Genomic DNA, 24008 nt, shown 5'->3' on the forward strand with positions numbered 1-24008 from the left:
GTCTTGATTTTCATACCTTTTCAAATACAACAGAAGACTGAATAGAGAAAAGAATACAGTGCCAGAAGCAAAGAATTCAGTCACCATGTGCTCATCCACAAAATGGATGCTCTGTCTTTTTATCTCTAACCCCTCCCAAAGTCTTGTCAATGGACTCATTTTTCTCTGTCTAGTGGTGGAGATCACTGTCTTACACCTTGATTGGAGGTCAGGTGCGGCCATAGTAACAAGCTGACCCTCCCAAATGCCCCCTACTGAGGCTGTCTTGTGATAACAATGCAAGGGGCGGGGGAAGGATAACTCTACATCGACAAAACTTCTCTTAGCATATATTTAATATTCATGCCTTATTTGTGTGTGGAGAGTAAGGGATCTGCGTGCAGAAGAAATCGGGCTGTACGGTTAGTCAGGACATCCACCCCTGCAGTCAGACCTTTGCTCTGTACCTGGCCGCACCTAGCCGGACGTGAGCAGAAGGAAATGACACTGACTGCCCAAGTTATAAAAACCCTTGTGACCCCTCAATAAATGCCATTTGCTGTCCACCACGTTGGTGTCAGGAGCATGTGGACCGAGTGACCCTGGGGTTTGGGCCACCGTGCCGGTCTAAGAACCAGGTCGCCATGCCTTGAGAAGGCAACATCTGGTGCCGAAAACCCAGGACATGATCACCACTCGGGGTTCGGGGATCACCTGGACAAGGAACCGGCGGCTGCACAGCTGGCCTAGTGCAGCGGGGGGGATGCCCCCGGACCAACGAGGAGCATGGACGCTATCGTGAAGGTCATAGGTCAGATCCACACACAGTGGGGTATCAAGTGTAAGCTTAAGCATTTATTTCTCGCAGTGCCAAGACTGATAAAGCTAGGGGCTATAGAAAGCCCGGTAGAAATTCTCCATCCGGAGATCTGGGATAATTGCACAAAGGCTCTGGCCGAGGAAACCATGTCCTCAGGCTCAGGGAAAGCCCCCAAATTGTGGGGCAGAGATATCCAGGCTCTGCAAAAAGCTCGGCAAGAGCAAGAAACCTGGAAAGCCGTGCGAACTTGTTTATTAGCCACGCCGCAGTTGGGGGTAGGGGCAGCAACGCAAACCACAGAGGACTTTGACCCGGTCGGGCGCACTTAGGCACCAACGCCGGAACCTCCTCAGCGACCGGACTCACCATCGGAGGGGGGGGAGCGCACACAGACATTTTGGCAGGGGCTCGCGGAGGAGGCGCGGGAGGCTGCCATATTATCAGACCCCGAAGCGGTTGATAAAAAGGCACCCCCGCCATATACCTTTGAAAATGGCACCGGAGCGCATGACCAGGGCTGGAATGATGACATGGGGGGTGGAAATGCAGAAGGCTCACTGAAAAGCGCAAGCGTGGCTGAGCGGGAAGGAGGAGCGGCCCCCGAGAAGGAACTTAAGACCAATCAAAGCACTCATTTTAACTTAGGTCCTTATAGGGCAAGGACCTCCCCCAGCAGGAGGCGGGGGGAGCCCAGGGGGAGGGAATGGCCCAACCCCCGCAAGAACAGGCGGGGTCGGAGCCCGAGAAAACGGCAGAGCAGCCCGGAAATGTCCGGCCAGTCGACTTCCAGCTCGGACTCTGACTCAAGCTGGGACGGGCTTGAAAGGTGCTCGGAGGACGGGCTCGAAAGGTGCTCCAACACCGACTCGGACTTTAACAAAAAGAGAGCAGCAGCATGCAAGATCACCACCTGCGTGGGTTAAGGGGATATCAGAGAAAAATCAAACCCCGCTTACAGAGTGGCAGAAAATAAAAATGGCTTGCGCTGAGTGGGCTCCATCTGCCCCACTGGTGTTCCCGGTCCATGGCGGGGGATTGGGGGACAGGCGTAAACCAAAGAACCTACTCCCCGGTAAACCCGAAAGACGTGCAGGCAATTGTTAAAGCGGTTGAAGACAGGGGGATTAATTCTGCCATGGTTTCCACACTCATTGGCAGGGATTTTGGAGGCGATGGTATGCTTCCCTTAGATATCAAACTGACTTGCAGGCTGATTTTCGATAGGGTGGGGATGATAGTTTTTAATCAGGAATGAGAGGACAATTGTGTAATGCAGCTAGCCTTAGTAACAGGGGCAGACCATACACTGCACAGCTCCAGCATATGGAGGCTAATGGGTGTCACAGACATTTTTTCATAGAAATCCTTTCTTTGGGATTTGTTCATCTTATGGGAAGCTGAGACCCCAGAAGAAGAATGTAAACAATTGTTATCAGCTGGTGTGGAATGCAACAGATGCAGTGGTGATTGGTTTTCTGTGAGTGTTTGGATTTGCTGACCACTCACAGAAAGAGTTTGTCCTTGCTTTCTGCTGGACACAGAACTTATTTATTCATTCTTTTCTATGCTCTTCTTAGCTTAGCAGACTCTGCAACTTCTCTCTTTATTCCTTTTAGTATAGTCATAATGTATTATATATCATATATCAATAAATCCAGCCTTCTGATCAAGAAACAAGAATCTCGTCCACTTCTCTCACCCTGATGACCTCATCATGTTGCCGTAATATTTGGTGACCCCTAGTGTCAGAGCAAAAATTATTTTGATAAGACCAGAGGAGCAAATTGCTGCACTGGGTAAAATCCTGTATGTATAGTATGTGATGGTTGCTTTGAAGTGACCACAGAAGTGGATTCAAGACAGGAGCTGAAGAACTGAAGATCCTGATTTGGACAGAGTTCACAGCCAAGGCTGACCACAAAGAGAACCTGAAAACCCTCCGGGAGATGTTCGGAAAGAGCAGCAGAACCGTGGAGTGGGCCAGAGCAAGCTGGACTCTTTCAAAAGGTACTGTTGGCTTTTCCCTTCCTGATGAACCAGCCCTTCGTAGCTTGTGGCTGTTCGTATGGAAGACACATGCCTTGAAGGAAAAGGTTCAGTTCTCTCCTTCAGAGTAGAAACTTATTGCCCTCTTGCAGAGATGGGGTGAAGAGGACAGATTTTTTTTTGGCAAAAACAGATCTCTATGAGTTCTTTTGATGGGCAAAGCTTTTTGGGTTCTTTACTGATGTCCTATACGTTTTGGATGTTTTCGTGTGGGAATGCATGGACTCCATTTTCCAATTCGTTTGGAGTCAGAGATGCGTTTTTCCTCCTGTCTACCCAGCATTTAGAAAGCTCTTCCCAGTTTTGAAACGGAGAGCAGCTGTTTTTCCATGGATTTCTAACTGCTATGGGCAGGCCCTGTTTCCACCGTCCCGAGCGGGAGAAGACACGGTGGGGGATGAGCTGGGGCTTCCCAGCCACCCTGTTTCGCGGCAGGGGGTGGGCGAAACTTCGCCGTGCAAAGAAGTTTATTTTACTCTTTTTCCAGAGCGTGCACAGATGGAACCTTCTCCTCCCCCTCCTTCTCCCCCGCAGGGGGCATGGGAGTGGATGGGCCTGCCTCCCCAGCCGGCCTCTCAGACCCTGCCTGTAGTAGATAGGGTCAGGCGCTCGGAAAATCTCGCAATGTCACAGAAAGCAGCAGGATTCCTCTCCCCCTAACTCCTAGTGATAAGGGATCACCCAAGAATGTAGTCCCCGCTAACATTAGTAACTTTCTACTCCTTACTAACCAATTACAGTAAAGTAAGACCCCCTGACATAGAGAAAAAACTTTCCCAGTATAAAACCCGACGAGACGGGACAATAAAGGTCTTGAACCGTCCACCATACTGGTGTCTGTGTGTGTTCTTGGCCCAGTGACCCTGGAGACTTTGGGTCGCCGTGCCGTTTCCTCAGAACCAGGTCGCCTCGCCTTGCATCAGAAGGCACGGGATCGAACCAGTGCCCAGGCAACGGGGATCGCCTGGAGAGAGGACAGCGGCTGCACAGCTGGCCTTGTGCAGTGGAGGGGATGCCCTTGAATCATGGAAGCGATCACAAAGGTAGTCAGTGAAATGCATGCAAAATGGGGAATCCAATTAAGCTTAAAGATACGACTCTCGCATTGCAGAGGTTGATTAAGCTGGGGGCTATAGAGAACCCCGTGGATATTTTACAGCCGGAGGTGTGGGATAATTGTACGAAAACCCTGGCCAAGGATACCATGTGTTCAGGCACGGGGAAAGCCCTAAAATCGTGGAGCAGAGTCATCTGGGCTCTGCAAAAACCTCGAGAAGAGCAAGAAACCTGGAAAGCTGCCAGAATCTGCTTAATAGCCATTCCGCAGCTAGGGGTGGGAGCTATGACACAGACCACCCCGGAAAGTGATCAGATTGTAGACGGGGATATGCGGGGGCTAGGCGCGTCCCACCTCCCTTTGAGCTCAAGCCCAAAACCCCCGGGAGACCCCCCCAACCCCCCCGCGGAGCCCGCCAGATCCCAGCCCCCCCTCGGAGACTCTCGGCAAAACCGCGGCCTGTCTACCCATCCCCCCCCCACCGACTGCCGACCCAGCGCAGGAGGCAGAGCAACGGGTGCAGTGTTTTTGGGGGGGGCTGGCGGAGGAGGCGCGGGAAGCAGCGGGACGGTCAGAAACCACCCAGTTCAATACAATCTCTCTGCCGCCATATGGGCTCGAAGATGGCGGCCAGCCATGTGGTCAGGGCGGGAGAGCTGGGAGGGGGGGCGGTCCCTGCGGTGGAGGGTGAGACCAATCAGAGCGCTCTATTCAAATTAAGCCCGTATAAGGCAAGGACCTCCCCTAGCAGGAGGCGGGGAGACCCCAGGGGGAGGGAACGGTCTGCCTCCCGCAGGAGGGGGCGGGGTCGGAGCCCGAGAAAAAGGCAGAGCAGCCCGGAAGTGCTCAGCCATTCCACATCCGACTCCAACTCAGACTCGAGCCGGGATGAGTCTGAGAGGGAGTCGGGGAGCTCCGATTCCGATACTAGCCTTAACAGAGGGAGAGCAGCGGCATATAAGGTCTCTAGTCACAGCGCTCCCGCATGGGTGAAGGGATCATCAGAGAAAGACCGGACCCCGCTTACAGACTGGCGAAAAATAAAGATAGCCTGCGCCGAGTACACCCCTTCAGCCAAGTTAGTGTTTTCTATCCGTTTGGGGGGGGCAGGCGATAACCAAAGAAGGACCTATTCTCCAGTGAATCCAAAAGAGGTACAGGTGATTATTAAAGCGATTGCAGACAAGGGAATTAATTCTGCCATGGTTAACACACTCATAGACGAGGTTTTTGGGGGGGATGACATGCTTCCCTTTGACATCAAACAGACGTGTAGGATGATTTTCAATGGCGCGGGGATGATTGTTTTTAAACAAGAGTGGGAGGATCAATGCACAAAGGAGCTAGCCCAGATAACGGGACCTGACCATCCACTACACGGCTCCAGTATACAGAGATTGATGGGTAGAGACCCCACTATGATCACCCCCCAGGCCCAGGCTGAGAGATTAAGGGCCCATGAAGTTATGACAACCACCCGGGCTGCCCGAGAGGCCATTCGTTCTGCTTCCAAAGTAGTGGCTAACCCTGCCCCATGGTCCACCATAAGACAGAGTGAAAGTGAGAGCTTCACTCAGTTTGTGGACAGGCTTCAGGCAGCATTAGATTCCTCCTCATTACCCTCAGAGGCGAAGGGTCCCGTGCTGGCAGACAGCTTACGCCAGCAATGCAATTCTGCCACCAAGGACATCCATCTTAAGATCACTGCCACCTGGGGCTAACATAGCCGACATGATCAGACAGGTGGCAAAGGAGGAACACCTTGCTCCCATCCAAGCAGCGGTCCACACTGCAATAACCAGTGTGATGGCATGCCTTGAGTGTGGCCAGGCAGGCCACGTGGCAGTAAACTGCCCCCAGCCAAGGCGCCTATCAGCAGCTGCTCCACCACGAGAAGGAGAACTTAGGGGACCGTGCTGGGCATGTGGGAAGAAGGGACATTTAGCTAAGGAATGCAGATCCAGGCTTCAGGGAAACGAGGGAGGGAGGGGGTGGCCAGGCCGTATTCAGCCCCCTCCCATCTGGAATGTGCAGCGGCCCAGCTACAGCAACCCCCAGTGGGGCAGGGGACCCTCATACCCCATGCCCCCACAGGGAGCAGTCAATTTTATATCCCCACCTACAACGCAGTGCCAGAACTGCACAACACCACCAGTAATGCTTTCGCACCCTCCACCGCCACAAGCCGCGCCGGTGCCACAGGACCAGCAGGGGACGCCCCAGAGCGGGATTCCTGGGTGGCCCTGGCCATGAGAATAGGAAAGGATCCCCTGATGGTGTGGGGGACATGCCACCTTTGCGGCAGTCAGGATCCCCATGTCATAAGGTTTCAGTTCTGGGCGGACACGGGATCAGACTGCACGATTTTTCCCCAAGCACATTGGCCTGGACATTGGCAATTCAAAGAAGTCCCTCCAGTGAACAGAGTGGGAGGGCAGTCCCGGGCATGGAAAAGCACCCAGCTGGTGGCTATAACACTTCACATGAAAGAGGGACCAGAACAGACAGTAGCAATCTACCCCTACATTTTGCAAAATTCTCCACCCCTGTTGGGAAGGGATGTTCTTTCCCTGCTAGGATTCCGAATTACAAATTTATCCTGAGGGCCACTGCCGTGAATCCCCCGTTGCCAATCAAATTGACTTGGAAATCACCAGACCCCGTATGGGTCGAGCAGTGGCCCCTAACAGAGCCTCGAATGGCAGCCTTGCTGGAAATGGTCAACCACGAACTGCAAAAAGGTCACATAGAACCCTCCTGTCAGCCTGTGGAACACCCCTGTATTTGTGATCCCCAAAAGGTCTGGAGAAGGCTATCGCCTCATCCACGACCTGAGAGAAGTGAACAAGACGATCCAACCCATGGGTCCAGTCCAGACACTGCTTCCCGCAAACTCAGCCATCCCCGAAGGGCAGCCGTGCGCAGTGCTGGACATCAAGGACTATTTCTTTTTGATACCCCTGCACCCCGAGGACAGAGAACGGTTAACCTTTTCCGTGGCATTTCGAAATGGCGAGCGGCCCAACCTCCGCTTCCAATGGAGGGTACTTCCACAAGGTCTTGTTGACAGCCCTGTAATATGCCAAATCACCGTGGACAAAGCACTGATGCCGGTCCGACACTCCAATCCCGATGCAACCATCATTCAATACATGGACGACATCTTAGTCACCGCACCATCAGCAAGCCAAGTAGATCACCTGGTGTCCACAATCACGGAAACCCTTCAGGCCAATGGATTCGAGATCGCGAGCTCAAAGATTAAGAGAGGACTCTGCGTGACCTTCCTGGGAGTGGGGATCACAAGCTCTTACGTGACACCCCCCAAGGTGAAGGTCTGTCGAGACATCGAAACACTCCACGACATGCAACGGCGGGTGGGATCGCTACAGTGGCTTCGCAACATCATCCTAGTTCCCCCCGAGGTCATGGACCCTCTATATGACCTCCTGAAAGGAAAGAACCCCTGGGATCCGAAGGAGCTGACACCGCAGGCAGTGAGCTCTCTTGACTTCATCGAAAGTCAGATGGCCACTGGCACACTTGCCAGGTGGAATCCAGCCATGCCCCTGGACCTGTACGTCCACTTTACACCGAAGGGGGGAGTGGGAGCACTGGCCCAAGGACCTTCTGAAAAGGCCCGACCCATTCAATGGGTGGTGCTCGGAAGACCTGCTCGTGCGTTTTCCCTGGGAATCGAATGTATTGCTAACCTCATCATGAAGGGCAGGAAACTCACCTTGAGACACCTGGGAACAGAGCCGACAAGTATCCACCTCCCTTTCCGCAAGCAACCGAGCTGGGAGTCAGCCACAATATCGGAGTACCTAGCCCTTGCTCTCACCGGCTTCAGAGGAGAAATCTCCTACTCCTCCAAGCCACCCTGGACGAAGCTGCTGACTGTAGTCGACATGGACATGCCGCAAAGGTCATGGGTCGACCGCAGCCAGGACCAACTGTCTTCACAGACGCTTCCTCCATGACTTCAACTGCAGCAGCAGTGTGGCAGACAGGAGAACAGTGGCATTGTGTCAAAGCATGTGACCCCACCCTGTCAGTGCAACAGCTGGAGGCAGCAGCAGTCGTCTTGGCGTGCGGACTCTTCCAAGATGAACACCTCAACATTGTAACAGACTCTATATTCGTGGCAAGGCTTTGCCTAGCCATGGCAGGACCAGGAGTGTCGACCTCAGCAGCAGCCCTAATGCTTGAAGAAGCACTCTCCTCGCAACAGGGCGCCGTGTCAGTCATTCACATCAACAGCCATGACCCAATCAAAGGTTACTTCCAGATCGGCAACGACAAAGCGGACGCCGCAGCAAAAGGCGTATGGACGTTGCAGGAAGGCCGTCAACAGCACGAGTCACTCCACATTAGAGCCAAAGCACTGGTGAAGAGATGCGAAATCTCGACAGCGGACGCGAAACATGTGGTAGCTACCTGCCCTTACTGTCACCCCTATGGACCTACGGGGTCAACCCGAGAGGTCTCAAGCCCTCAGAAATCTGGCAGTCGGACTTCACTTGGTGTGAACTGCTGAAGCCTCGAGCATGGCTTGCAGTAACAGTAGACACTTATAGCGGAACGATCATAGCCACACAGCACTCCAAAGCAAACTCCAAGGCCACAATTCAGCACTGGCTGACAGCCATGGCCTGGCTTGGTATCCCCAAACAGATCAAAACTGACAACGGCTCCAATTTCATTTCTAAACCGGTACAAGAGTTCGCTTCAAAATGGGGCATCACATAATTGCGAGGTATCCCATATAACAGTACCGGGCAGGCCATAGTCGAGAGAGCAAATACGACCCTGAAAACCAAGATAGAATTGTTGGTGAAAGCAAAGGGCTTTGCCAATGCCATTCACCCAGGAGACCAGGCACGTATACTGGCAACCACTTTGCTGGCATTGAATCAATTCCCTAGGGGAGACGAAACAAACAGTCCCGTTCAAAAACACTGGGCCACTCGAGAGCTAGAGGAGGGCCCGGAGGTTGTAATTAGAAACGAGCTAGGCAAATGGGAATGGGGCTGGAGGTTGATGCTCACGGGGCGTCAAAAAGGACAGCAAAACCAGGTGATGCCCACTTAAGTCAATTAAACCAGACCTCCATAGCGAGCAGAATGAGACTGATGAGAGTTGTGAGTTTCTGTTTACAGGACATGCTCGTGGGGCATCCTCATGATGCGTACATCCCCCTTCCAGAGGTAAACGACAGACCACCAAGCCGTCAGGCAGCGCCCGAGAGACCCGCACGGGTGAGACCCAAGCATTAACGGTGTTTCTGTGTGATTTTGCTGTTGGGGCTTGTTGCCAGAGGGCAAGCAAGCCCAGATCACTACCCCCATCGGCCATTCAGGTGGGTCATGCAACACCTTAGTAGTGACAAGGTGCTCAGAGAAATCACCACACCGAACGCCCCATCCTTCGTGCTCCGCATCACCGACCTGTTTCCAGGATGACCAAAGGTAGACCTCCATTCCCCACACTCCACGCACATGTACCTATCCTACTGGTGCCCAGATTCAAACCCTGGGAAAAGCTACTGCAATCACCCAGGGTGGGGACATTGTGGGCACTGGGGCTGCGAAACCATTGTCACAGATGCCAGACCGTCGGGGCCTGGGTGGGATCCACAAGAGCCCGACAAATTCTTACAGTTCACCTGGGCACCCACCGGTTGCAAAACACCCCTCTTCCTCCCCGGAAACTTCCATCGAAACCGCCATAAAATCCCCGAATTTCGGAAATGCGCAGACTACAACATGACAGTTTTGCAGCCACATCACCCTAGCTGGGCAACAGGCAGAACGTGGACATTAATCCTTCAAGGGCCAAAAGAAAAGGTGAACGTGCGAATTATTAGGCTCCAACTGTCGGCGCCCTGAGCGGTCGGACCCAACAAAGTGATTAAAAGCATGCCGAAAGGGAGAAACGTGACCCACCCCAAAGCCTTGCCCACAAGGGTCGCTGATATCCCGACCGGCCATGTAGAAGCCTTTCAGATAGACTGTTTAGCCGGGTCGGATTTAGATCCGATCCTTCGTATGTTAGAAGCTACCTTCCTATCCTTGAATGAAACTAACCCTAACCTAACCGAATCCTGTTGGCTTTGTTACGATGTCGAACCTCTCTTTTACGAAGGAGTCGCTTTAAACACTCCCTTCAGTTACTCCACAGCAGATGCACCTAACCAATGTAGTTGGGACACCCCCCGCAAAGGAATCACCCTGAGTCAAGTCACAGGCCAGGGCAGATGCTTTGGCAATGCAACGCTAGCTAGGCGGAGAGGCAATGTCTGCACCGAAGTTGTCAAACCCGACGGGAAAAACAATAAGTGGGTAGTCCCATCCGCATCTGGGATGTGGGTTTGCCAGCGATCTGGAGTGAGTCCCTGTGTGTTCCTTGCCAAATTCGATGACTCTAACGACTTTTGTGTCCAAGTTCTGATTGTTCCTAGGGTCCTGTACCATGCAGATCAAGAAGTGTATCACCTTTTTGAAGAACCCAGCCAGCTCCACAAAAGAGAAATAGTAACAGGTATAACTATCGCAATACTGCTCGGCCTAGGAGCAGCCGGAACGGCCACAGGAGTCTCAGCCTTGGTGACCCAGCACCAAGGACTGTCACAGCTGCAGGCAACAATTGACGAGGACCTGCAGAGGATCAAGAAATCCATCTCCTTTCTAGAGAAGTCAGTCTCCTCACTCTCAGAAGTGGTCTTGCAGAACGGGCGAGGTCTAGACCTCCTGTTCATGCAGCAAGGGGGCCTGTGTGCCGCCTTGAAAGAGGAGTGCTGCTTCTATGCAGACCACATGGGAGTCGTGAGAGACTCCATGGCAGAACTCCGAAACAGACTGGCTCAGAGACAGAAAGACAGGGAAGCCCAACAGGGTTGGTTCGAGTCCTGGTTCAATCGATCACCATGACTAACCACCCTAACTTCTACCCTAATAGGTCCTTTGGCAATGCTACTTTTAGCTGTCACCTTCGGACCATGCCTGATGAACAAGCTAGTCTCATTCGTTCAGACCTGCCTAGAACGGGTCAACATCCTGTTCATAGGCCGGCAATTCACTGCTGTGAATTCAACCAGGGAACACTGCCAGTCACAAGGTTTTCTACCTAGGTTTACCAAACCCCTTTCTTTGTCAACAACCTCATGCCTCATCTCAGTACCTATGTATATGACTACTTCATTCATTTGTGAAAAAGAGGGGGAGATGTAGTAGATAGGGTCAGGCGCTCGGAAAATCTCGCGATGTCACGGAAAGCAGCAGGATTCCTCTCCCCCTAACTCCTAATGATAAGGGATCACCCAAGAATGTAGTCCCCGCTAACATTAGTAACTTTCTACTCCTTACTAACCAATTACAGTAAAGTAAGACCCCCTGACGTAGGGAAAAAACTTTCCCAGTATAAAACCCGACGAGACGGGACAGTAAAGGTCTTGAACCGTCCATCATACTGGTGTCTGTGTATGTTCTTGGCCCAGTGACCCTGGAGACTTTGGGTCGCCGTGCCGTTTCCTCAGAACCAGGTCGCCTCACCTTGCATCAGAAGGCAACACATGCCCCGCTCAGAGATGGGGGTGGCACCAATCCCAAAGGCCCCCCTGCCCCTCCCAGTGCCGTGTCCGCCTCCAAGACCCGCCTCGCTAGCGTGGCCGCCTCTCCTCACGATCCCGTCTCCGCCTCTCCAGGCGGTCCTTCCCGCGGCTTCACCAGATTCCCCACCTGCGTCTAAGAATTCAGAAATAGCACTTCCTGTGCCTGCTGTGTTGCTAGGCAACGACAACGCGTCTCCAGCTTCCGGCTCAGCGGAGGAGGAGTTCTCTCCAGCCCCTTCGGCCCCCCCGCCACTTCCATCGGCCTTCCCGCCACCTCAAGCCAAGACGGTCCCTGTTCAGGATGGTGCTGGAGACGTCGCCGAACCTGCGGGACCCTCAGAGCAGCCCGCGGCCACTCCTACACCCAGTGTGATTCCCTCCCCGGTTCTGGCCCCCCCGCCGCCTGCACCAGCTGCCCCAGAAGTTCTGCCGCTATCAGAGGCACTGTCCTCTGTGTCGGCATCAGAGACTGCCCTGGAACCAGCGGCTTGTTTGAGCTCGGACCATCCCGGACAGGCTGGCCTTGCAGCGACCCCGGTGGCTGGTCTCTCCTTCCGTGGAGCGGGGGGTGCTTGCCAGCTGACTGTGGGGGCAGTGTGTCTGCCTGCTTTCAAGATCAGCATTCTCGGCGGGTTGGGGGGTGCTTTTTTGGCAATTGTCCCATGGAGGCTGCCATCCCTGCCGCCTCTCTTTCGCCCTAGTGGCATGGGGCAGGTGCATCCAGAGAGCTCTGCTTTTGGTCCCCAGCCCGGAGGGGGTGGGGATGATGCCATGAAGCAGATGGAAGACAAACCTGATGCATTTGCATTGCAGGGAAAGAGGGCACAGATGGAGGAGACCATAGCTGGTTTGCTGTGGGAAACAAACATCTCCAGACCTCAGATGGGATTTCTGGGGAAGGCTTCTATTTCCCTGCTGCTGGCATGCCTTGGTGGTTTTGGGAAAAGGACGCGTGTCACCACCCGTGCTGCCATTGTACTGGCAGCAGGGTGCAGGCCTGTGGGAATGCAGAGCCTGTTTCATGGGTTTGGCCTGGCCTGTTGGGCTCAGGAAGTTTCTGAGCTAGGGCCATCACTTGGCCATCTGATGTTTCTGAGTGTTGTCATTTCTCCTACTGGTCCTGGTCCCCCTTTTGTGGGTCAGTTTTGGGGTTCCTGGTCCATCATGGGCCAGGGCCCCCAGGGCCTTTCCTTCTCTGGCACTGCTCTGCTCGGCTGCTGCTCTTTCCTTTTCGATTAAAAAAAAAAAATTTAAAATTAAATAAAAAAGATTGAAAGTAGCGGGCAGCAGCTCTGAAGCACTGAAGCGCCCGAAAAGGACATTCTAAAAGTTGTTCAAATTGTTTGAAATTGTTTGAAATTGTTCAAAGACTGTCAATGGTTTGTGATAACTATTGGTGGGACTTTTGCAGAAGTCTGTTTCAGGACCAAAAAGGACTCTCAGATTTGTCCAAGGAAATCAACTTCAGCTAATGGACTGTTCCTGAAACTCAGCTGCTTGGACTGGAATTCTCTTTGCATTGTTTTTTGCATTTTCTTAGATTGTAGGATTGTTTTAGTGATTTGTTAGTATTGTATATTTTACAGGTGAAGAAATTTCCTGTTCATTTCATGTCACCATTTTTCTTTTTAATTTATACAATTTAGAAAGGTGAGATGTCACAGCCATTTTTTATAGAAATCCTTTCTTTGGGATTTGTTCATCTTCTGGGAAGCTGAGACCCCAGAAGAAGAATGTAAACAATTGTTATCGGCTGGTGTGGAATGTAACAGGTGCAGCGGTGATTGGGCTTCTGTGAATGTTTGGATTTGCTGACCACTCACAGAAAGAGTTTGTCCTTGCTTTCTGCTGGACACAGAACTTTGTTATTCATTCTTTTCTATGCTATTCTTAGGTTAGCAGTCTCTGCCACTTCTCTCCTTATTCTTTTTAGTATAGTAATAATGTATTATATATCATATATCAATAAATCCAGCCTTCTGATCATGAAACAAGATTTTTGTCCTTCTCTCACCCTGGAAGACCTCATCAGGTCGCTGTAATATGGGATAATTGGGCAAACATAACATAACCTTAGCTGAGCTCCAGTTTCTTCAGCAAGGCCAAGGATGCTCACTTCCAGGCAGCTGACAGTGTCCATGGAGCTCAGCAGGTCTTTCTGATACTCCTCAGGCCAAGGAATTACAGTGTAGATTGGCAAGACATCAGCTGATCCTTATCCAGCGTGGTTCATGTGGAACCAAGCTCTAACACGCTGACAAGTCAGAGGGAGAGAGCTCATTCTGCTTTTGCAAGATGGTATTTAGAAGCATAAGACACCGACTTGGAACTATTCAAACCTCAACTTGCAGAATCCATCTCAAATAGACAAAAATAACAATGGCAAGAGGCCTTGGAGTCTCCATAAAAATTCCCACCACTGTCATAACTCTGTGCTCGTGGCACTGAAATAGATGGTGATCAAAGAGACTTTGCTATTATCCTCTTTAACCCAAAGGAGAATTTCAAAGCCGGAAATGGCAATGCACTCCACTTGTGTACAAATAATTTATGCAGCTTTCTGTCCTTTTCCCACATCACCAGAGGTGAAAAAGAGGGTTTTATCCTGACTCTCAGCTGAGCTCAGCCACTGGCCATGGTGGGGAGCTGGAGTCCTCCCTGTCATTAGAACTGTGCAGGCCAGGGATGGCCCTGCTCCTGTGGTAAAGAAACACAGCACCGGTGTCAACTGCCCACGCTGGATCCCAGCCCAGGCACCTGCCTGCATCATCAACTTGTTAAAGTACCAAGAAACAGCCAAGGGTTTGGCAAACAATTCTAACTGCAGTCAGAGAAAAACACATCCTAAACTTATCCAGGCCACCCACACACATGACTGAACAATGTACAGATGACTTGAAAGCCTGAATGTTTCGAAGACCCACAGGTTTTGGAAAAGATGCTACAGAATAGAAGAGAAGAGCTGTGTTTAAAAAAATGAAAAAGAAACCAGAACTGCTTGGGCATTGCTTTGGTAGTAGTTTTTTTCTCTTTTTCTTTTTTGTTTACTTTTCTTTTTCCTTTTTTTCTTATGTTTTCTATAAAATTGAAACTGGGAAGGTGTAATCTGCATTTCTCAGGATGTTTATCATATGTCTACCCTCTCCACTGAAAAATTCTTGTCCTTCAGAAACAGAGTTCCAACATTGTTCAAAAAATAAGTGAGAAATGACAGGCATGGCTGGAGGCCAAAATGGCAGCTTTCTGAACTGGTTAGGTTTCTGAACTGCCACTTCCCTTTCTGATACAACCAAAGCTAGAGTAGATGCTGATGTGTTGCGGGGGCATTTTTAGAAGGGGACCTTGGTGGAAGTGGTGCCAGCAGATGGCAATGGGATTTTGTCCAATGGCACACAGAACATGGGACAGGTGAGAAAGACAGTGGGATCAGTGAGTATTTGCACCTTACCAAGACAGGAGTTGCATTCCAGGAAGGAACTTCTTGTTCCACCATTTCGATGCTCACAATTCCCAAAGACCATATGTCCACTTTGGGGCCACATGGTTGACCTGTCACCACTTCAGGCGCCAGCCACCCAGCAGCGCCGGCCACGGAGCTCCGTCTGCCCTGCTCAGGGCTGAGCTGAGCAAAGAGGCCAAAGTCAGCTGTGGAGAAAACAACAAACCGTGAAAGCCAGCTCCAACTAGGAAACCAAGCAAAAGAATTCCCCACCCTCAGGCTAAGAATGTGCTGTTGAATCTCCTGGAAAACTGTCCACACTCGATTTCCTTGGGGCTTTAGCCAAGGGAGTATGGAATTGGCCACTTCCAAAAAATCCCAAGTTTCTTAATGCTGCTCACAGCAGTGGACTTTATTCCCCTGAAGCTTTAGATTGTAGCTCCCTCTGTCTGGAAGGGACACACACAGAGCAAGGCCACTCTTAACTGCTTGTGATTCCTTACACCTTTGTGCACATCGCAACTGTGCCCTCAGCTTGCAGCAGGGGTCCCTGCACTGCCACCAGCACCATTTTTGGGGAGCTGGCAGTGACTCCAAGCAGCCCCACACCCACATGCCTGGAACGCTGCACCTGTGTTGCCGGGCTTTCAAGGGTTGCAGGATTGAAGAGATAGATGAGAATCTTGACTTCATGATCAGAAGGCTGGATTTATTAATTTATGATATATAATACATTATGACTATTCTAATAGGAATAGAGAAAAAAGTTCAGAAGCTTGCTATGCTAGGAATAGAAAAGGAATGAATCAACCAAGGAGCTCTCTATGATTCTTTCCCAGAGAGAACTTGGTCTTTGATTGGCCCTTAATTGTAAATATGCAACATGGGAAAATCACAGGTGCACCTGTTGCATTCCACAGCAGCAGATAACCATTGTTTACATTCTTTCTCTGGGGCCTCAGCTTCCCAGGAGAGGGAAAAATCCTAAAGAAAGGATTTTTCACAAAAGATGTCTGTGACACACCTGACCAAGAATATACTGACCCAGCTGGACAGAGCCATCGGTTCTGAGAAGGATGTGCTCTTCACATCTTGGTGGATAACATGGTTTGAATGAAGAAAATCCAGTCCTTGCAGGCACTGAGCGAGAAAACAGAAACAGGAGGGCAAAAATGAGTGATGTGATTTCATCACCCAAGAAAGGAAACAAAGAACCTAAAAGATTCCCTCTCCAGGGGAATGGGGAGTAATGGCAGAACAGTAATGGCCACTGAGAGGAAGAGCTTGCTGCTCCAACACTTGCAGAGCAGGACCTTTCTGAGGAAAGGCACGTCAGCTTTTGAAAGAGCAACAGCACCTGCTGTTGTAGGCTGTCCCCTGCAAACCAGCCAGGATGACTCCTGCTGCAGTGGACATGACTTTTCCATGAAGAGGACAAAGGAGGGGTTTTGAAAGGAAAAGTCTCTCCCTTTGGTGTGAAATGGATCACTTTTGGGTGGGAGGCTGCATGACAAAGATTTTCTTGCTGGCTTCAGCACAGGCTTGAAGTATCACACCAGTCACTTTCCGGAAGCACTACTATCCTTTTCAGCTGAGGACAGTGAGAAATGAGTCTTTTTTCTTTGCTGATCATTTCAAATCCTGCCACCAGCACTTTTGCTTTTACAGGCAAGGAATGCAGAGAACAAAGACTCCAGGCAAAGATTTAGAGAGGCAAAGTGGAGAACAGCAAATACAAATACAAGAGACAGAGCGAGAATACAATAGCAGGAGATAAGAGTACTGGCACTGAGTACAGGGAGTGCAGGGGCACTGGCAGGCCTTTCACTTGAGATGCTTTTACTAGCCCATAGAAGAGCAGCAACACAGAAACAAAGCTTGGCACAGGAAATCACTCCAGCTCTGAGCCCTTGTTTCCCAGACAATCCTGCCGAAGCCCCTGGAAACACAGATGGGATTGCTGACCTCCCGACTGATGGCTGCCATCTCATCTTCAGGCAGGCAGGTCTGGCTGATGACATTGCTCAGAGTGCCTCCATCCATGTACTCCATAACCAGGGACAGTTCCTCACCCACAAAGTAGCTGAAAGAAGGAAACAAGGGCATGGAGATGAATGTACATGGCTAGGTTGCTGTTTGGAAAAGATGGGTTGATTCTTCTTTTCAGGTCCCTTTGAGACAAAGACAAAATAAAAGAAGAGACACTCCCTCTTGGCTGTGCATTGTTTGCCATCTGTGCAGTCTCAAGGAGAAAGGCACAGCTGCAAAAAAGGAGATGTCTTAGATGGGCAGCAAGCAAAATTAGTGCAGTTTAGAAACAGCCCAGATAAAAATTCTGTCACGCATGGTGTTTCTGGAAAAAAGCACCTAGTCTTCCTGGGATGCATAGCAATGGAAAACAGTGGCAACAATCCAAAGGAAATCCTTGTTAGTTTACCTGGACGTAAGAAGACACTTGAAAAAAAAATCAAACTCCAAAACAAAGTGGTGGCTGTGAATATGGAGATCATTGATTTTGTAAGACACGACTCATCCGGGTTTTTGAACAATTTTCAAATACCATGTGCCAGCGAAGATTCATGCAGACAAAATGGAATCTTTACCCATCCACTGGAGATGAAAAGAGGAATAATAATTTGCCAATAATTACATCTCTATTTTCTGCCAGTGAGCAAAGAGGGATTTTATCTTGCATGTTTGCAATATGTGAACAAATATTCATGGGACAAAAGCAAAACTCACCTGTCTAAACAGTTGAAGAGGTTGGGATTCCTATTCACCTTCATGACCATGAGTTCATTGACTTTTAGTTCCTTCTTCCTCAGTCCTTGAAGGTGTATTTTCTTTATGGCCACCTAAAATGACATTGAAAATCAGTAACTTGACAGGTTGGTGGCACAAGACCACAAGGCACATGGAGAGAGCAATGACATTTTGCAATGACACAGTTGAGCTGTGCCAAACTGCCTTGTGATTAGGCACTGCAGTCATTAGGAACTGACATTCCAACAGCCCATTTCTCTGCTCCCTTGGGAGCCAGTTACAGGACACGTGGAGCCACTGACATTTTGCCTTGTCCACTTGGTAACAGCGGTGTCTCAGCTATCACCCACAAACCTCTGACCACATTCTCTGCTGCTTTGTTTGGGACTCAGAAGAAGTAATCCATGCCTTAATAAGCTGTGGATACATCTTGTGATATGGGCAGGGCTTAGGGCTTTCAGGGACCCCTTGCAGATCTCTCCCTATAAGCAGTTCCCAAGTGCAGCACTGCAGGTGGCCAAGGAACTACCAGTAACTTTCAGATGGATTTGCTGGCAGCCAGAAATGAGAATTCAGGACTCTGAAGCTGTAGCCCCAAAGAGCAGTGAGGTGCTCGAAGGCACCACCTTTGTTTTAGCAATGGAGAGCCAGTGAGCGCATCCTTCTCTGAAAGGAACCGCTGCCCTCCGTGCCTTCCTTCCAGCTGAGGAGGACAAAGTCCCAAATGTGTTCTGTGGGCTGGCACCAGTCTGTGCTTCTTGTGCCTTTTCAGCACAGCTCTGCCCAAAGCTCCAGCCACAGCTCACACCAGAGGGGAAAGCCCTCGAGTGCAGCAGAGTCTGCAGGGGCTGTTCACATTTACCTCTCCTCCTGTGGCAGTGTCGAGTGCTTTACAAACATCTCCAAACCCCCTAGAAACAAAACAGAAGCAGAGAAAGGAGAAGCCATTTAGACCTTGCAGTGAAAGCCAGCCCACATAGGAGATCTGTGCTGTAGATGCCTAAGACCTGCAGGACACTGGAAGCATGGAGATGTCTTTGACAAGGCCTTCTGAGCACACTTAGAAATTCTAATCAGCACTGACAATCTAAGCCCAGTGCCTGAACACATTTGCAGCTTGTCTGACTTCACACTTGATATCTATTCCACCAGCAAAACATCTGATGCATAGTTTTGTACAATTAACATTGCTTGGACTCACCCACTGCCAATATTTTCCAGTTCAATGTATTTTAGAATAGGATTTTCCATCTTCACCATTCTCCCTGAGAGAAAATGCAAGATGTTCACTTTAAAGCAGAGATCCCCCCTTCTAGGAGATACAAAAGGCAGCCCCACTGTCTGGGGCTCTGAGCCCTCCCTTTGTGGACAGCTGGCTAACAACAACAGGAACAGGAACTGGAAAACAAGAAAAGAACAGCAGGCCAACAGCACAAGTGGCTGGCACAGAGACTGATTTCTGGCATCCTTTGAAGTGAGAGACCTCTTGACAGCAGGCACACAGGGAAACACAGGGAGATACATTCAGAGGAGACTGAGACCAGAAGAGAATACCTACCAAGGCAAGTAAATTTGTCATCTAGAAATATTAAAGAGAGCTGGAACTAACAGTGCCTTTGTTTTCTTGGGAATAAACACTGTGAGATTTAGAAAAGGTTTCCTAGTTGCTAAGATTAAATGCACCTGGACATCTAGAATCAATTCCTCTGAACAGATGCCAAGTTCAGAACAGGGGGAATATTGCCAAGTGTTCCCATCTTTTCCACCTTGCAGCAGTTTGCCAGAAGAATGCCTCTGTGTTTGTAAACCAGAGCAGCTCATGCTAGAACCAATCCCGACGGGGCTTTCAGCATCAGGACCTTCACCCTGTATGAGCAGGCTGAGCTCAAAGACGCCCTTGACCGTGCCCCACGTGAAGAACCGCGCCGCTTCTCTTCACCCTGACAGTGCGGATCAGTCGCTCCCATTGCACTCGCCCTCTCGGCACCGCACACGTCCCCATCTTCCAAACTCGGCACAGCGGGCACGGGCACAGAGGACAGCAGTGCTCCTCAGGCGCCCCTGTGACACAGAGAGCTACCCAGAGGAGATGCTCACCCTCTTGTGAGTCCAGGCCGTGCAAGGCAGAAGCCGGCCCAGAGCAGGGGCTGCAGCCTCAGGCAGCTCCGCGCTGCAGCAGCCGGGCAGCAGCGGGACCCTCCCAGCTAAGGAAGGCTCCAGCCTCTGCATTCCCACAGCCCTCAGGGGCAGGGCAGCGACCACAACAAGGCTGGCAAAGCCCAAGCATGAGCACTGACAGGCACTGATGGGAAGAAGCCAGAGTGAGCCTGAGCCCCGGACAAGCTGTTGCCCCCATTCAGGACACAACAGGATGGGCTTTGAGATCAGCCACACTGAGGCACAGATCAGTGCCCTTTTTGTCCCAACAGGTGATGGCAGACACAGAATCCACTGGGCTCTCTTCTCAACCCTGCCAGATCTTATCTGAGAGCACAGCACTGGCAGCTGTTACGGGCAAGAAGCAGATTCATTGGGTTGTGCTGCAGAATCAGAGAGGGCTTGATGTGTTCTCCTAGAGACTGATCTCAGCAGGCCTTCTGCCAGTGGCTGGGACTCAAGCAGTCACAGCCTTCTGCTGATCCAGGAACAATCCCTTCTTCTGACTTCGGTGGAGAAGGAAGCCCAGGCAAACTCCAGCCAGTCTAAGCTGCCCTCAGAGGCAGCAGGAACACCCAGAGCTCTCTCTTACTGCCTCTGAGCACTGCCAGCACTTCTGCGACACTAAACTGAGCAAAACCCTCTGTTACAGCTATGCTGACATGTGCACACAACACACTGTCCCTCACATAAGAAAGATATCAGACCTACTCTGTTGCTCCAGGGAGTCACCCGCCGTCTCCTGTTGCTGAGCAGCAGCTGGGTCAGCACGGCAGGTGAACCAAGGGCTCAGGCTCCACTTCTTCAGCTGGGGAGCAAAGGCTCCTTGGGATGGCACTGCTGCTTCTGCTGCAGCTTCAGTGTCAGAGTCGGTGTAGATCTGAGACAAGAAATGAGTTGATGTCAGGAAGGTGTGGCAGAGATTGCCCTGAAATGCAAGAGAGATTGCCATTTGAAATGCAAGCCCTTAGGAAGCTGCTGTCAGCCACATGCAGAGCTCCTCAACAGGATTGCTTTGGATGTCCACTGGTGAAACCAAATGGTCAAAACCAAAGGCTGATTTGACTCGAGTTTATAGCCAGTTTCTTGTTCTAAAGGATGACTGCAGCAACGACTGCTCCACTTCCTCCCAAAGACTCCTTTCCCCCTCCTAGGTCTGCAGATATATTTGCAGCTCCTCATTCTAATGTTCTACCTCCTGCTATGAAATTCTCTTTTTCTGCACCTTCCTCGGGACGTGCTTATCCTGCAGCATCTCTGGGTGGGTCAGTTCCTGGGCCTCATGCCAGCCTCGGGGCTCTTGGTTGCCTGTCATTTGCTGGAACCCTCTGCAGGCTGCCAGGTAGGATGGCAACACTTTCACCTCAAGTCAAACAGAACAAAGCAGTCAGAGACTACAGCTTGTCCCTGTCAGCCAGGAGACATCGACTGGGAAGAAAGTAAAGGAAAGGACAGGAGCAGATTATTCACAAGGGATACAGACAGCTTGTAGCTCGTATTCCAAACCTATGTGAGTGACCATGTTCACCTGCAAAAACACCTCAAGAAACAAGGTCACCGGGAAGAAGTCAGCAGGAGTTCATTTGGATGACTGCTGGCTAAATGGCCAGAGGAGTAATGCCACTGTCTAGACCATCAGCTGAGATCCAGCAGAGCAGCTCTGAGATCCTTGAGAGCAGCTCTGACAGAGGCCTCATCAGGATGGCACTCAGAGGCATCACCCACCCCTGCTGCTCTGCACTGGAAAGGCAAGGAGGGCAGAAACCACCCCTTGGGTGACTGCAGTGCCTAGTGCTATTTCACTCGCTTTTCTAGAGCCTTTTGCTCCTGAAGGAGGCAATTCATTTTCTCTTTGATGATTTTAATTTTTTCATCTGGCCTCTTCTTCCTTGCCTTGGTCCTAGCCTCAATTTCCTGCAGCTGTGCCTGCATCTGTTTGTCAATTTTCTGTAAACAACAATGGAAAGTACTCTCTTACATGAGTGGAGTGGCTGCCATTCCTTCATTCACCTGTTTTTGTTGATTGCTCTTCTGCATAGGGAGAGTCTTCTCCTCTTGGATGTCTTCATTCCTCCTCTTCACTGCCATGATGTCACTCTGAGCTTCAGGCAGCTCTGCTTGTGGCTCTGCCTTGATGTTCTGTGCACACAAAAGCAGAGCAAGTGACTGAGAGCTGCCATCAAGCTCAGCTTTTCCCTCTTTTAGCCTCAAAATCACATTTATTCAGCCCCTTCTTTCTGCTTCCCTACCCAGCTCTGCTTCCACTGTAACCATCCTGTCCTGGTGCTGATCTCTGCAGATTCCAAGGCCCTGTGCTTCCATTGCCAGTGGCACTCCTGGCCTCCTCAGTCCCAAGAGCTCTGGTTTATGCCCCTCTTCCTGCCCTTCCCTCTGTCACCTGGCCAGTCAGGCTCACCTGGCCATTCTCCTGTGGCTCTTCCACCTGCTGCCTGAGCTGCTCTTCCTGCTCTCGGGCTGGGATCAGCTCTCCCTGAGTCTGGCATGGCAGCTCAGATGAGGCAGTGTGCTCCTGCTCTTTCTCTAGAAGCACCTGCACAGAAAGCAAGAGAAGATGGGTTTCAACTTCCCATACGCCCTTTGTGGGCCAAGACTCAAAGGCTGCTGGGCTAACATGTTCCCAAAGCACTGTGCTGCTGCTCTCCTGGGTCGTTCTCTGCCTGAGGGGAGGCACAGATTCCAAAGTGACCCTGGCCCTACAATCAGGGGCCATCTGGGACTGAAGCTCCAACAGCCTCTCAGACAGCTGACAGGGAAGGAGTGGCATTTCTCAAGGGTCTGGTGAGGGCCTCCCTCTGTTTCTGCCATGTCCTGTTTGTCTTTCAGTAGTGACTGACACCCCGCCCTGTCCCACAGCTCCATCCTGGCTCTGCAGGGGCTTCCTGGGTGAGCTCACTCCCTGTGAGAGACACTTCTGGAGTTCACCTTCTCTTCAGGCCTGCACCAGCATTCCTCCCTCCTGACATCCACACACTCGTTAGAAAACCGGGTCATTCAGGAGATGAGGATGCATGCAAAGATCTCTGATGGAAGTCAGAGAACCTCTATGGCCACCTCAGTATATGGAGGAGGACCAAGGTGTTTCTTCTCCCTCTTTTGTCAACTGAGAATTCTGACCAGCAGTAACAGTTTCTCATAAGGCCCCATTAACGAATGCACTTACACAGCCCTGGGGATGCCAGTGAAGGAAACCATTTGTCATGTAATGCATGTATGAGCAAAGTCAATGGGATAGTTCCACTCCCTTAGGCCATGCAAAAATTTAAAGGATAAAAAGAAGGCTTCAGGGCACAAGAGGCTGGAGGAGGAAAACATGAGGGGAAAAAACAACCATCTCTGGAGGGGGAAACATCTCTGCCTGCTCAGGATCAGTCAATGGAACTTGTCTCTACTCCTGTCCTGAAGGGATGCCATTAGGTGAGCTTTGCATCTTCCACTGCTTTGGAGCAGAGCCAGGAAGATTCAAATAGATAGATAGACAGATCTCACTTTTATAATCTCTCTTTACTGTGCTATGTTATTTACATTATTTGAACAGAGAGAGATCTAGTTCTCTCTTCTAGGTTTTTTTTAAGGGAAGGTAGTGAGAAACTTAGAGAAGAAGAGAAAAAAATTATCTCTACTGGCTGTTCTTGTTGTTTAGTGTATGCAGAATGTGTTATAGTGATTGTTTACTGAAAGTGATTTGTTAATTGAATTTTAGTGATAGTTGTTGAGCTTGATTGGCTAATTAGATAAAAGCTGTGTCGTGACTGTCTCCAGACAGTCACGAGTTTTTCTTTAGTAGCTTTCTAGTACAGTATCTCTTTAGTACAGTTTTAATATAGTACTAGTGTGGGATCTCAGCACCTCAGGACTGAGGTGCAGAGTGACCGAGACCACCCTTGGGGGGCTCGGGAGTCCTGGAATATTGCCAGAAGTGTCTGGTGGCTGGATTTTGATCCTACACAGGAGATGACACCTGTATGAGGATAGGAGGATTTCACTGGGGTGAATGGTGAAGGGATAAGTTAATTAAAATGTAAGACACAGGGTTTAAGATTTCTGTACAGGGGGGTCTAAAGAAGTAAGATGGAGGAATTGGGGAGTGTCCTCTTCTTCTTCTTCTTCTTCTTCT

General features: G+C 50.5%; 1 protein-coding gene across 1 annotated transcript; it reads right to left on the bottom strand.

Annotated features, from left to right (window-relative positions):
* Window positions 1–13729: 13729 nt before the first annotated feature.
* LOC131096518 (serine/threonine-protein kinase PAK 3-like) lies at window positions 13730–21961 on the bottom strand. Its single transcript, XM_058044860.1, has 9 exons — window positions 21884–21961; window positions 20585–20801; window positions 18918–18981; window positions 18579–18627; window positions 17696–17808; window positions 16919–17036; window positions 15994–16093; window positions 14963–15159; window positions 13730–13768 (listed from the first exon to the last, which is right to left on the bottom strand). The coding sequence occupies exons 1-9, from the start codon at window positions 21959–21961 to the stop codon at window positions 13730–13732; spliced, it is 975 nt and encodes a 324-aa protein (XP_057900843.1).
* Window positions 21962–24008: the final 2047 nt, after the last annotated feature.

The sequence above is a fragment of the Melospiza georgiana genome, unplaced genomic scaffold (genome assembly GCF_028018845.1).
Source record: "Melospiza georgiana isolate bMelGeo1 unplaced genomic scaffold, bMelGeo1.pri scaffold_42, whole genome shotgun sequence".
In the NCBI taxonomy this organism is placed as follows: Eukaryota; Metazoa; Chordata; class Aves; order Passeriformes; family Passerellidae; genus Melospiza; species Melospiza georgiana.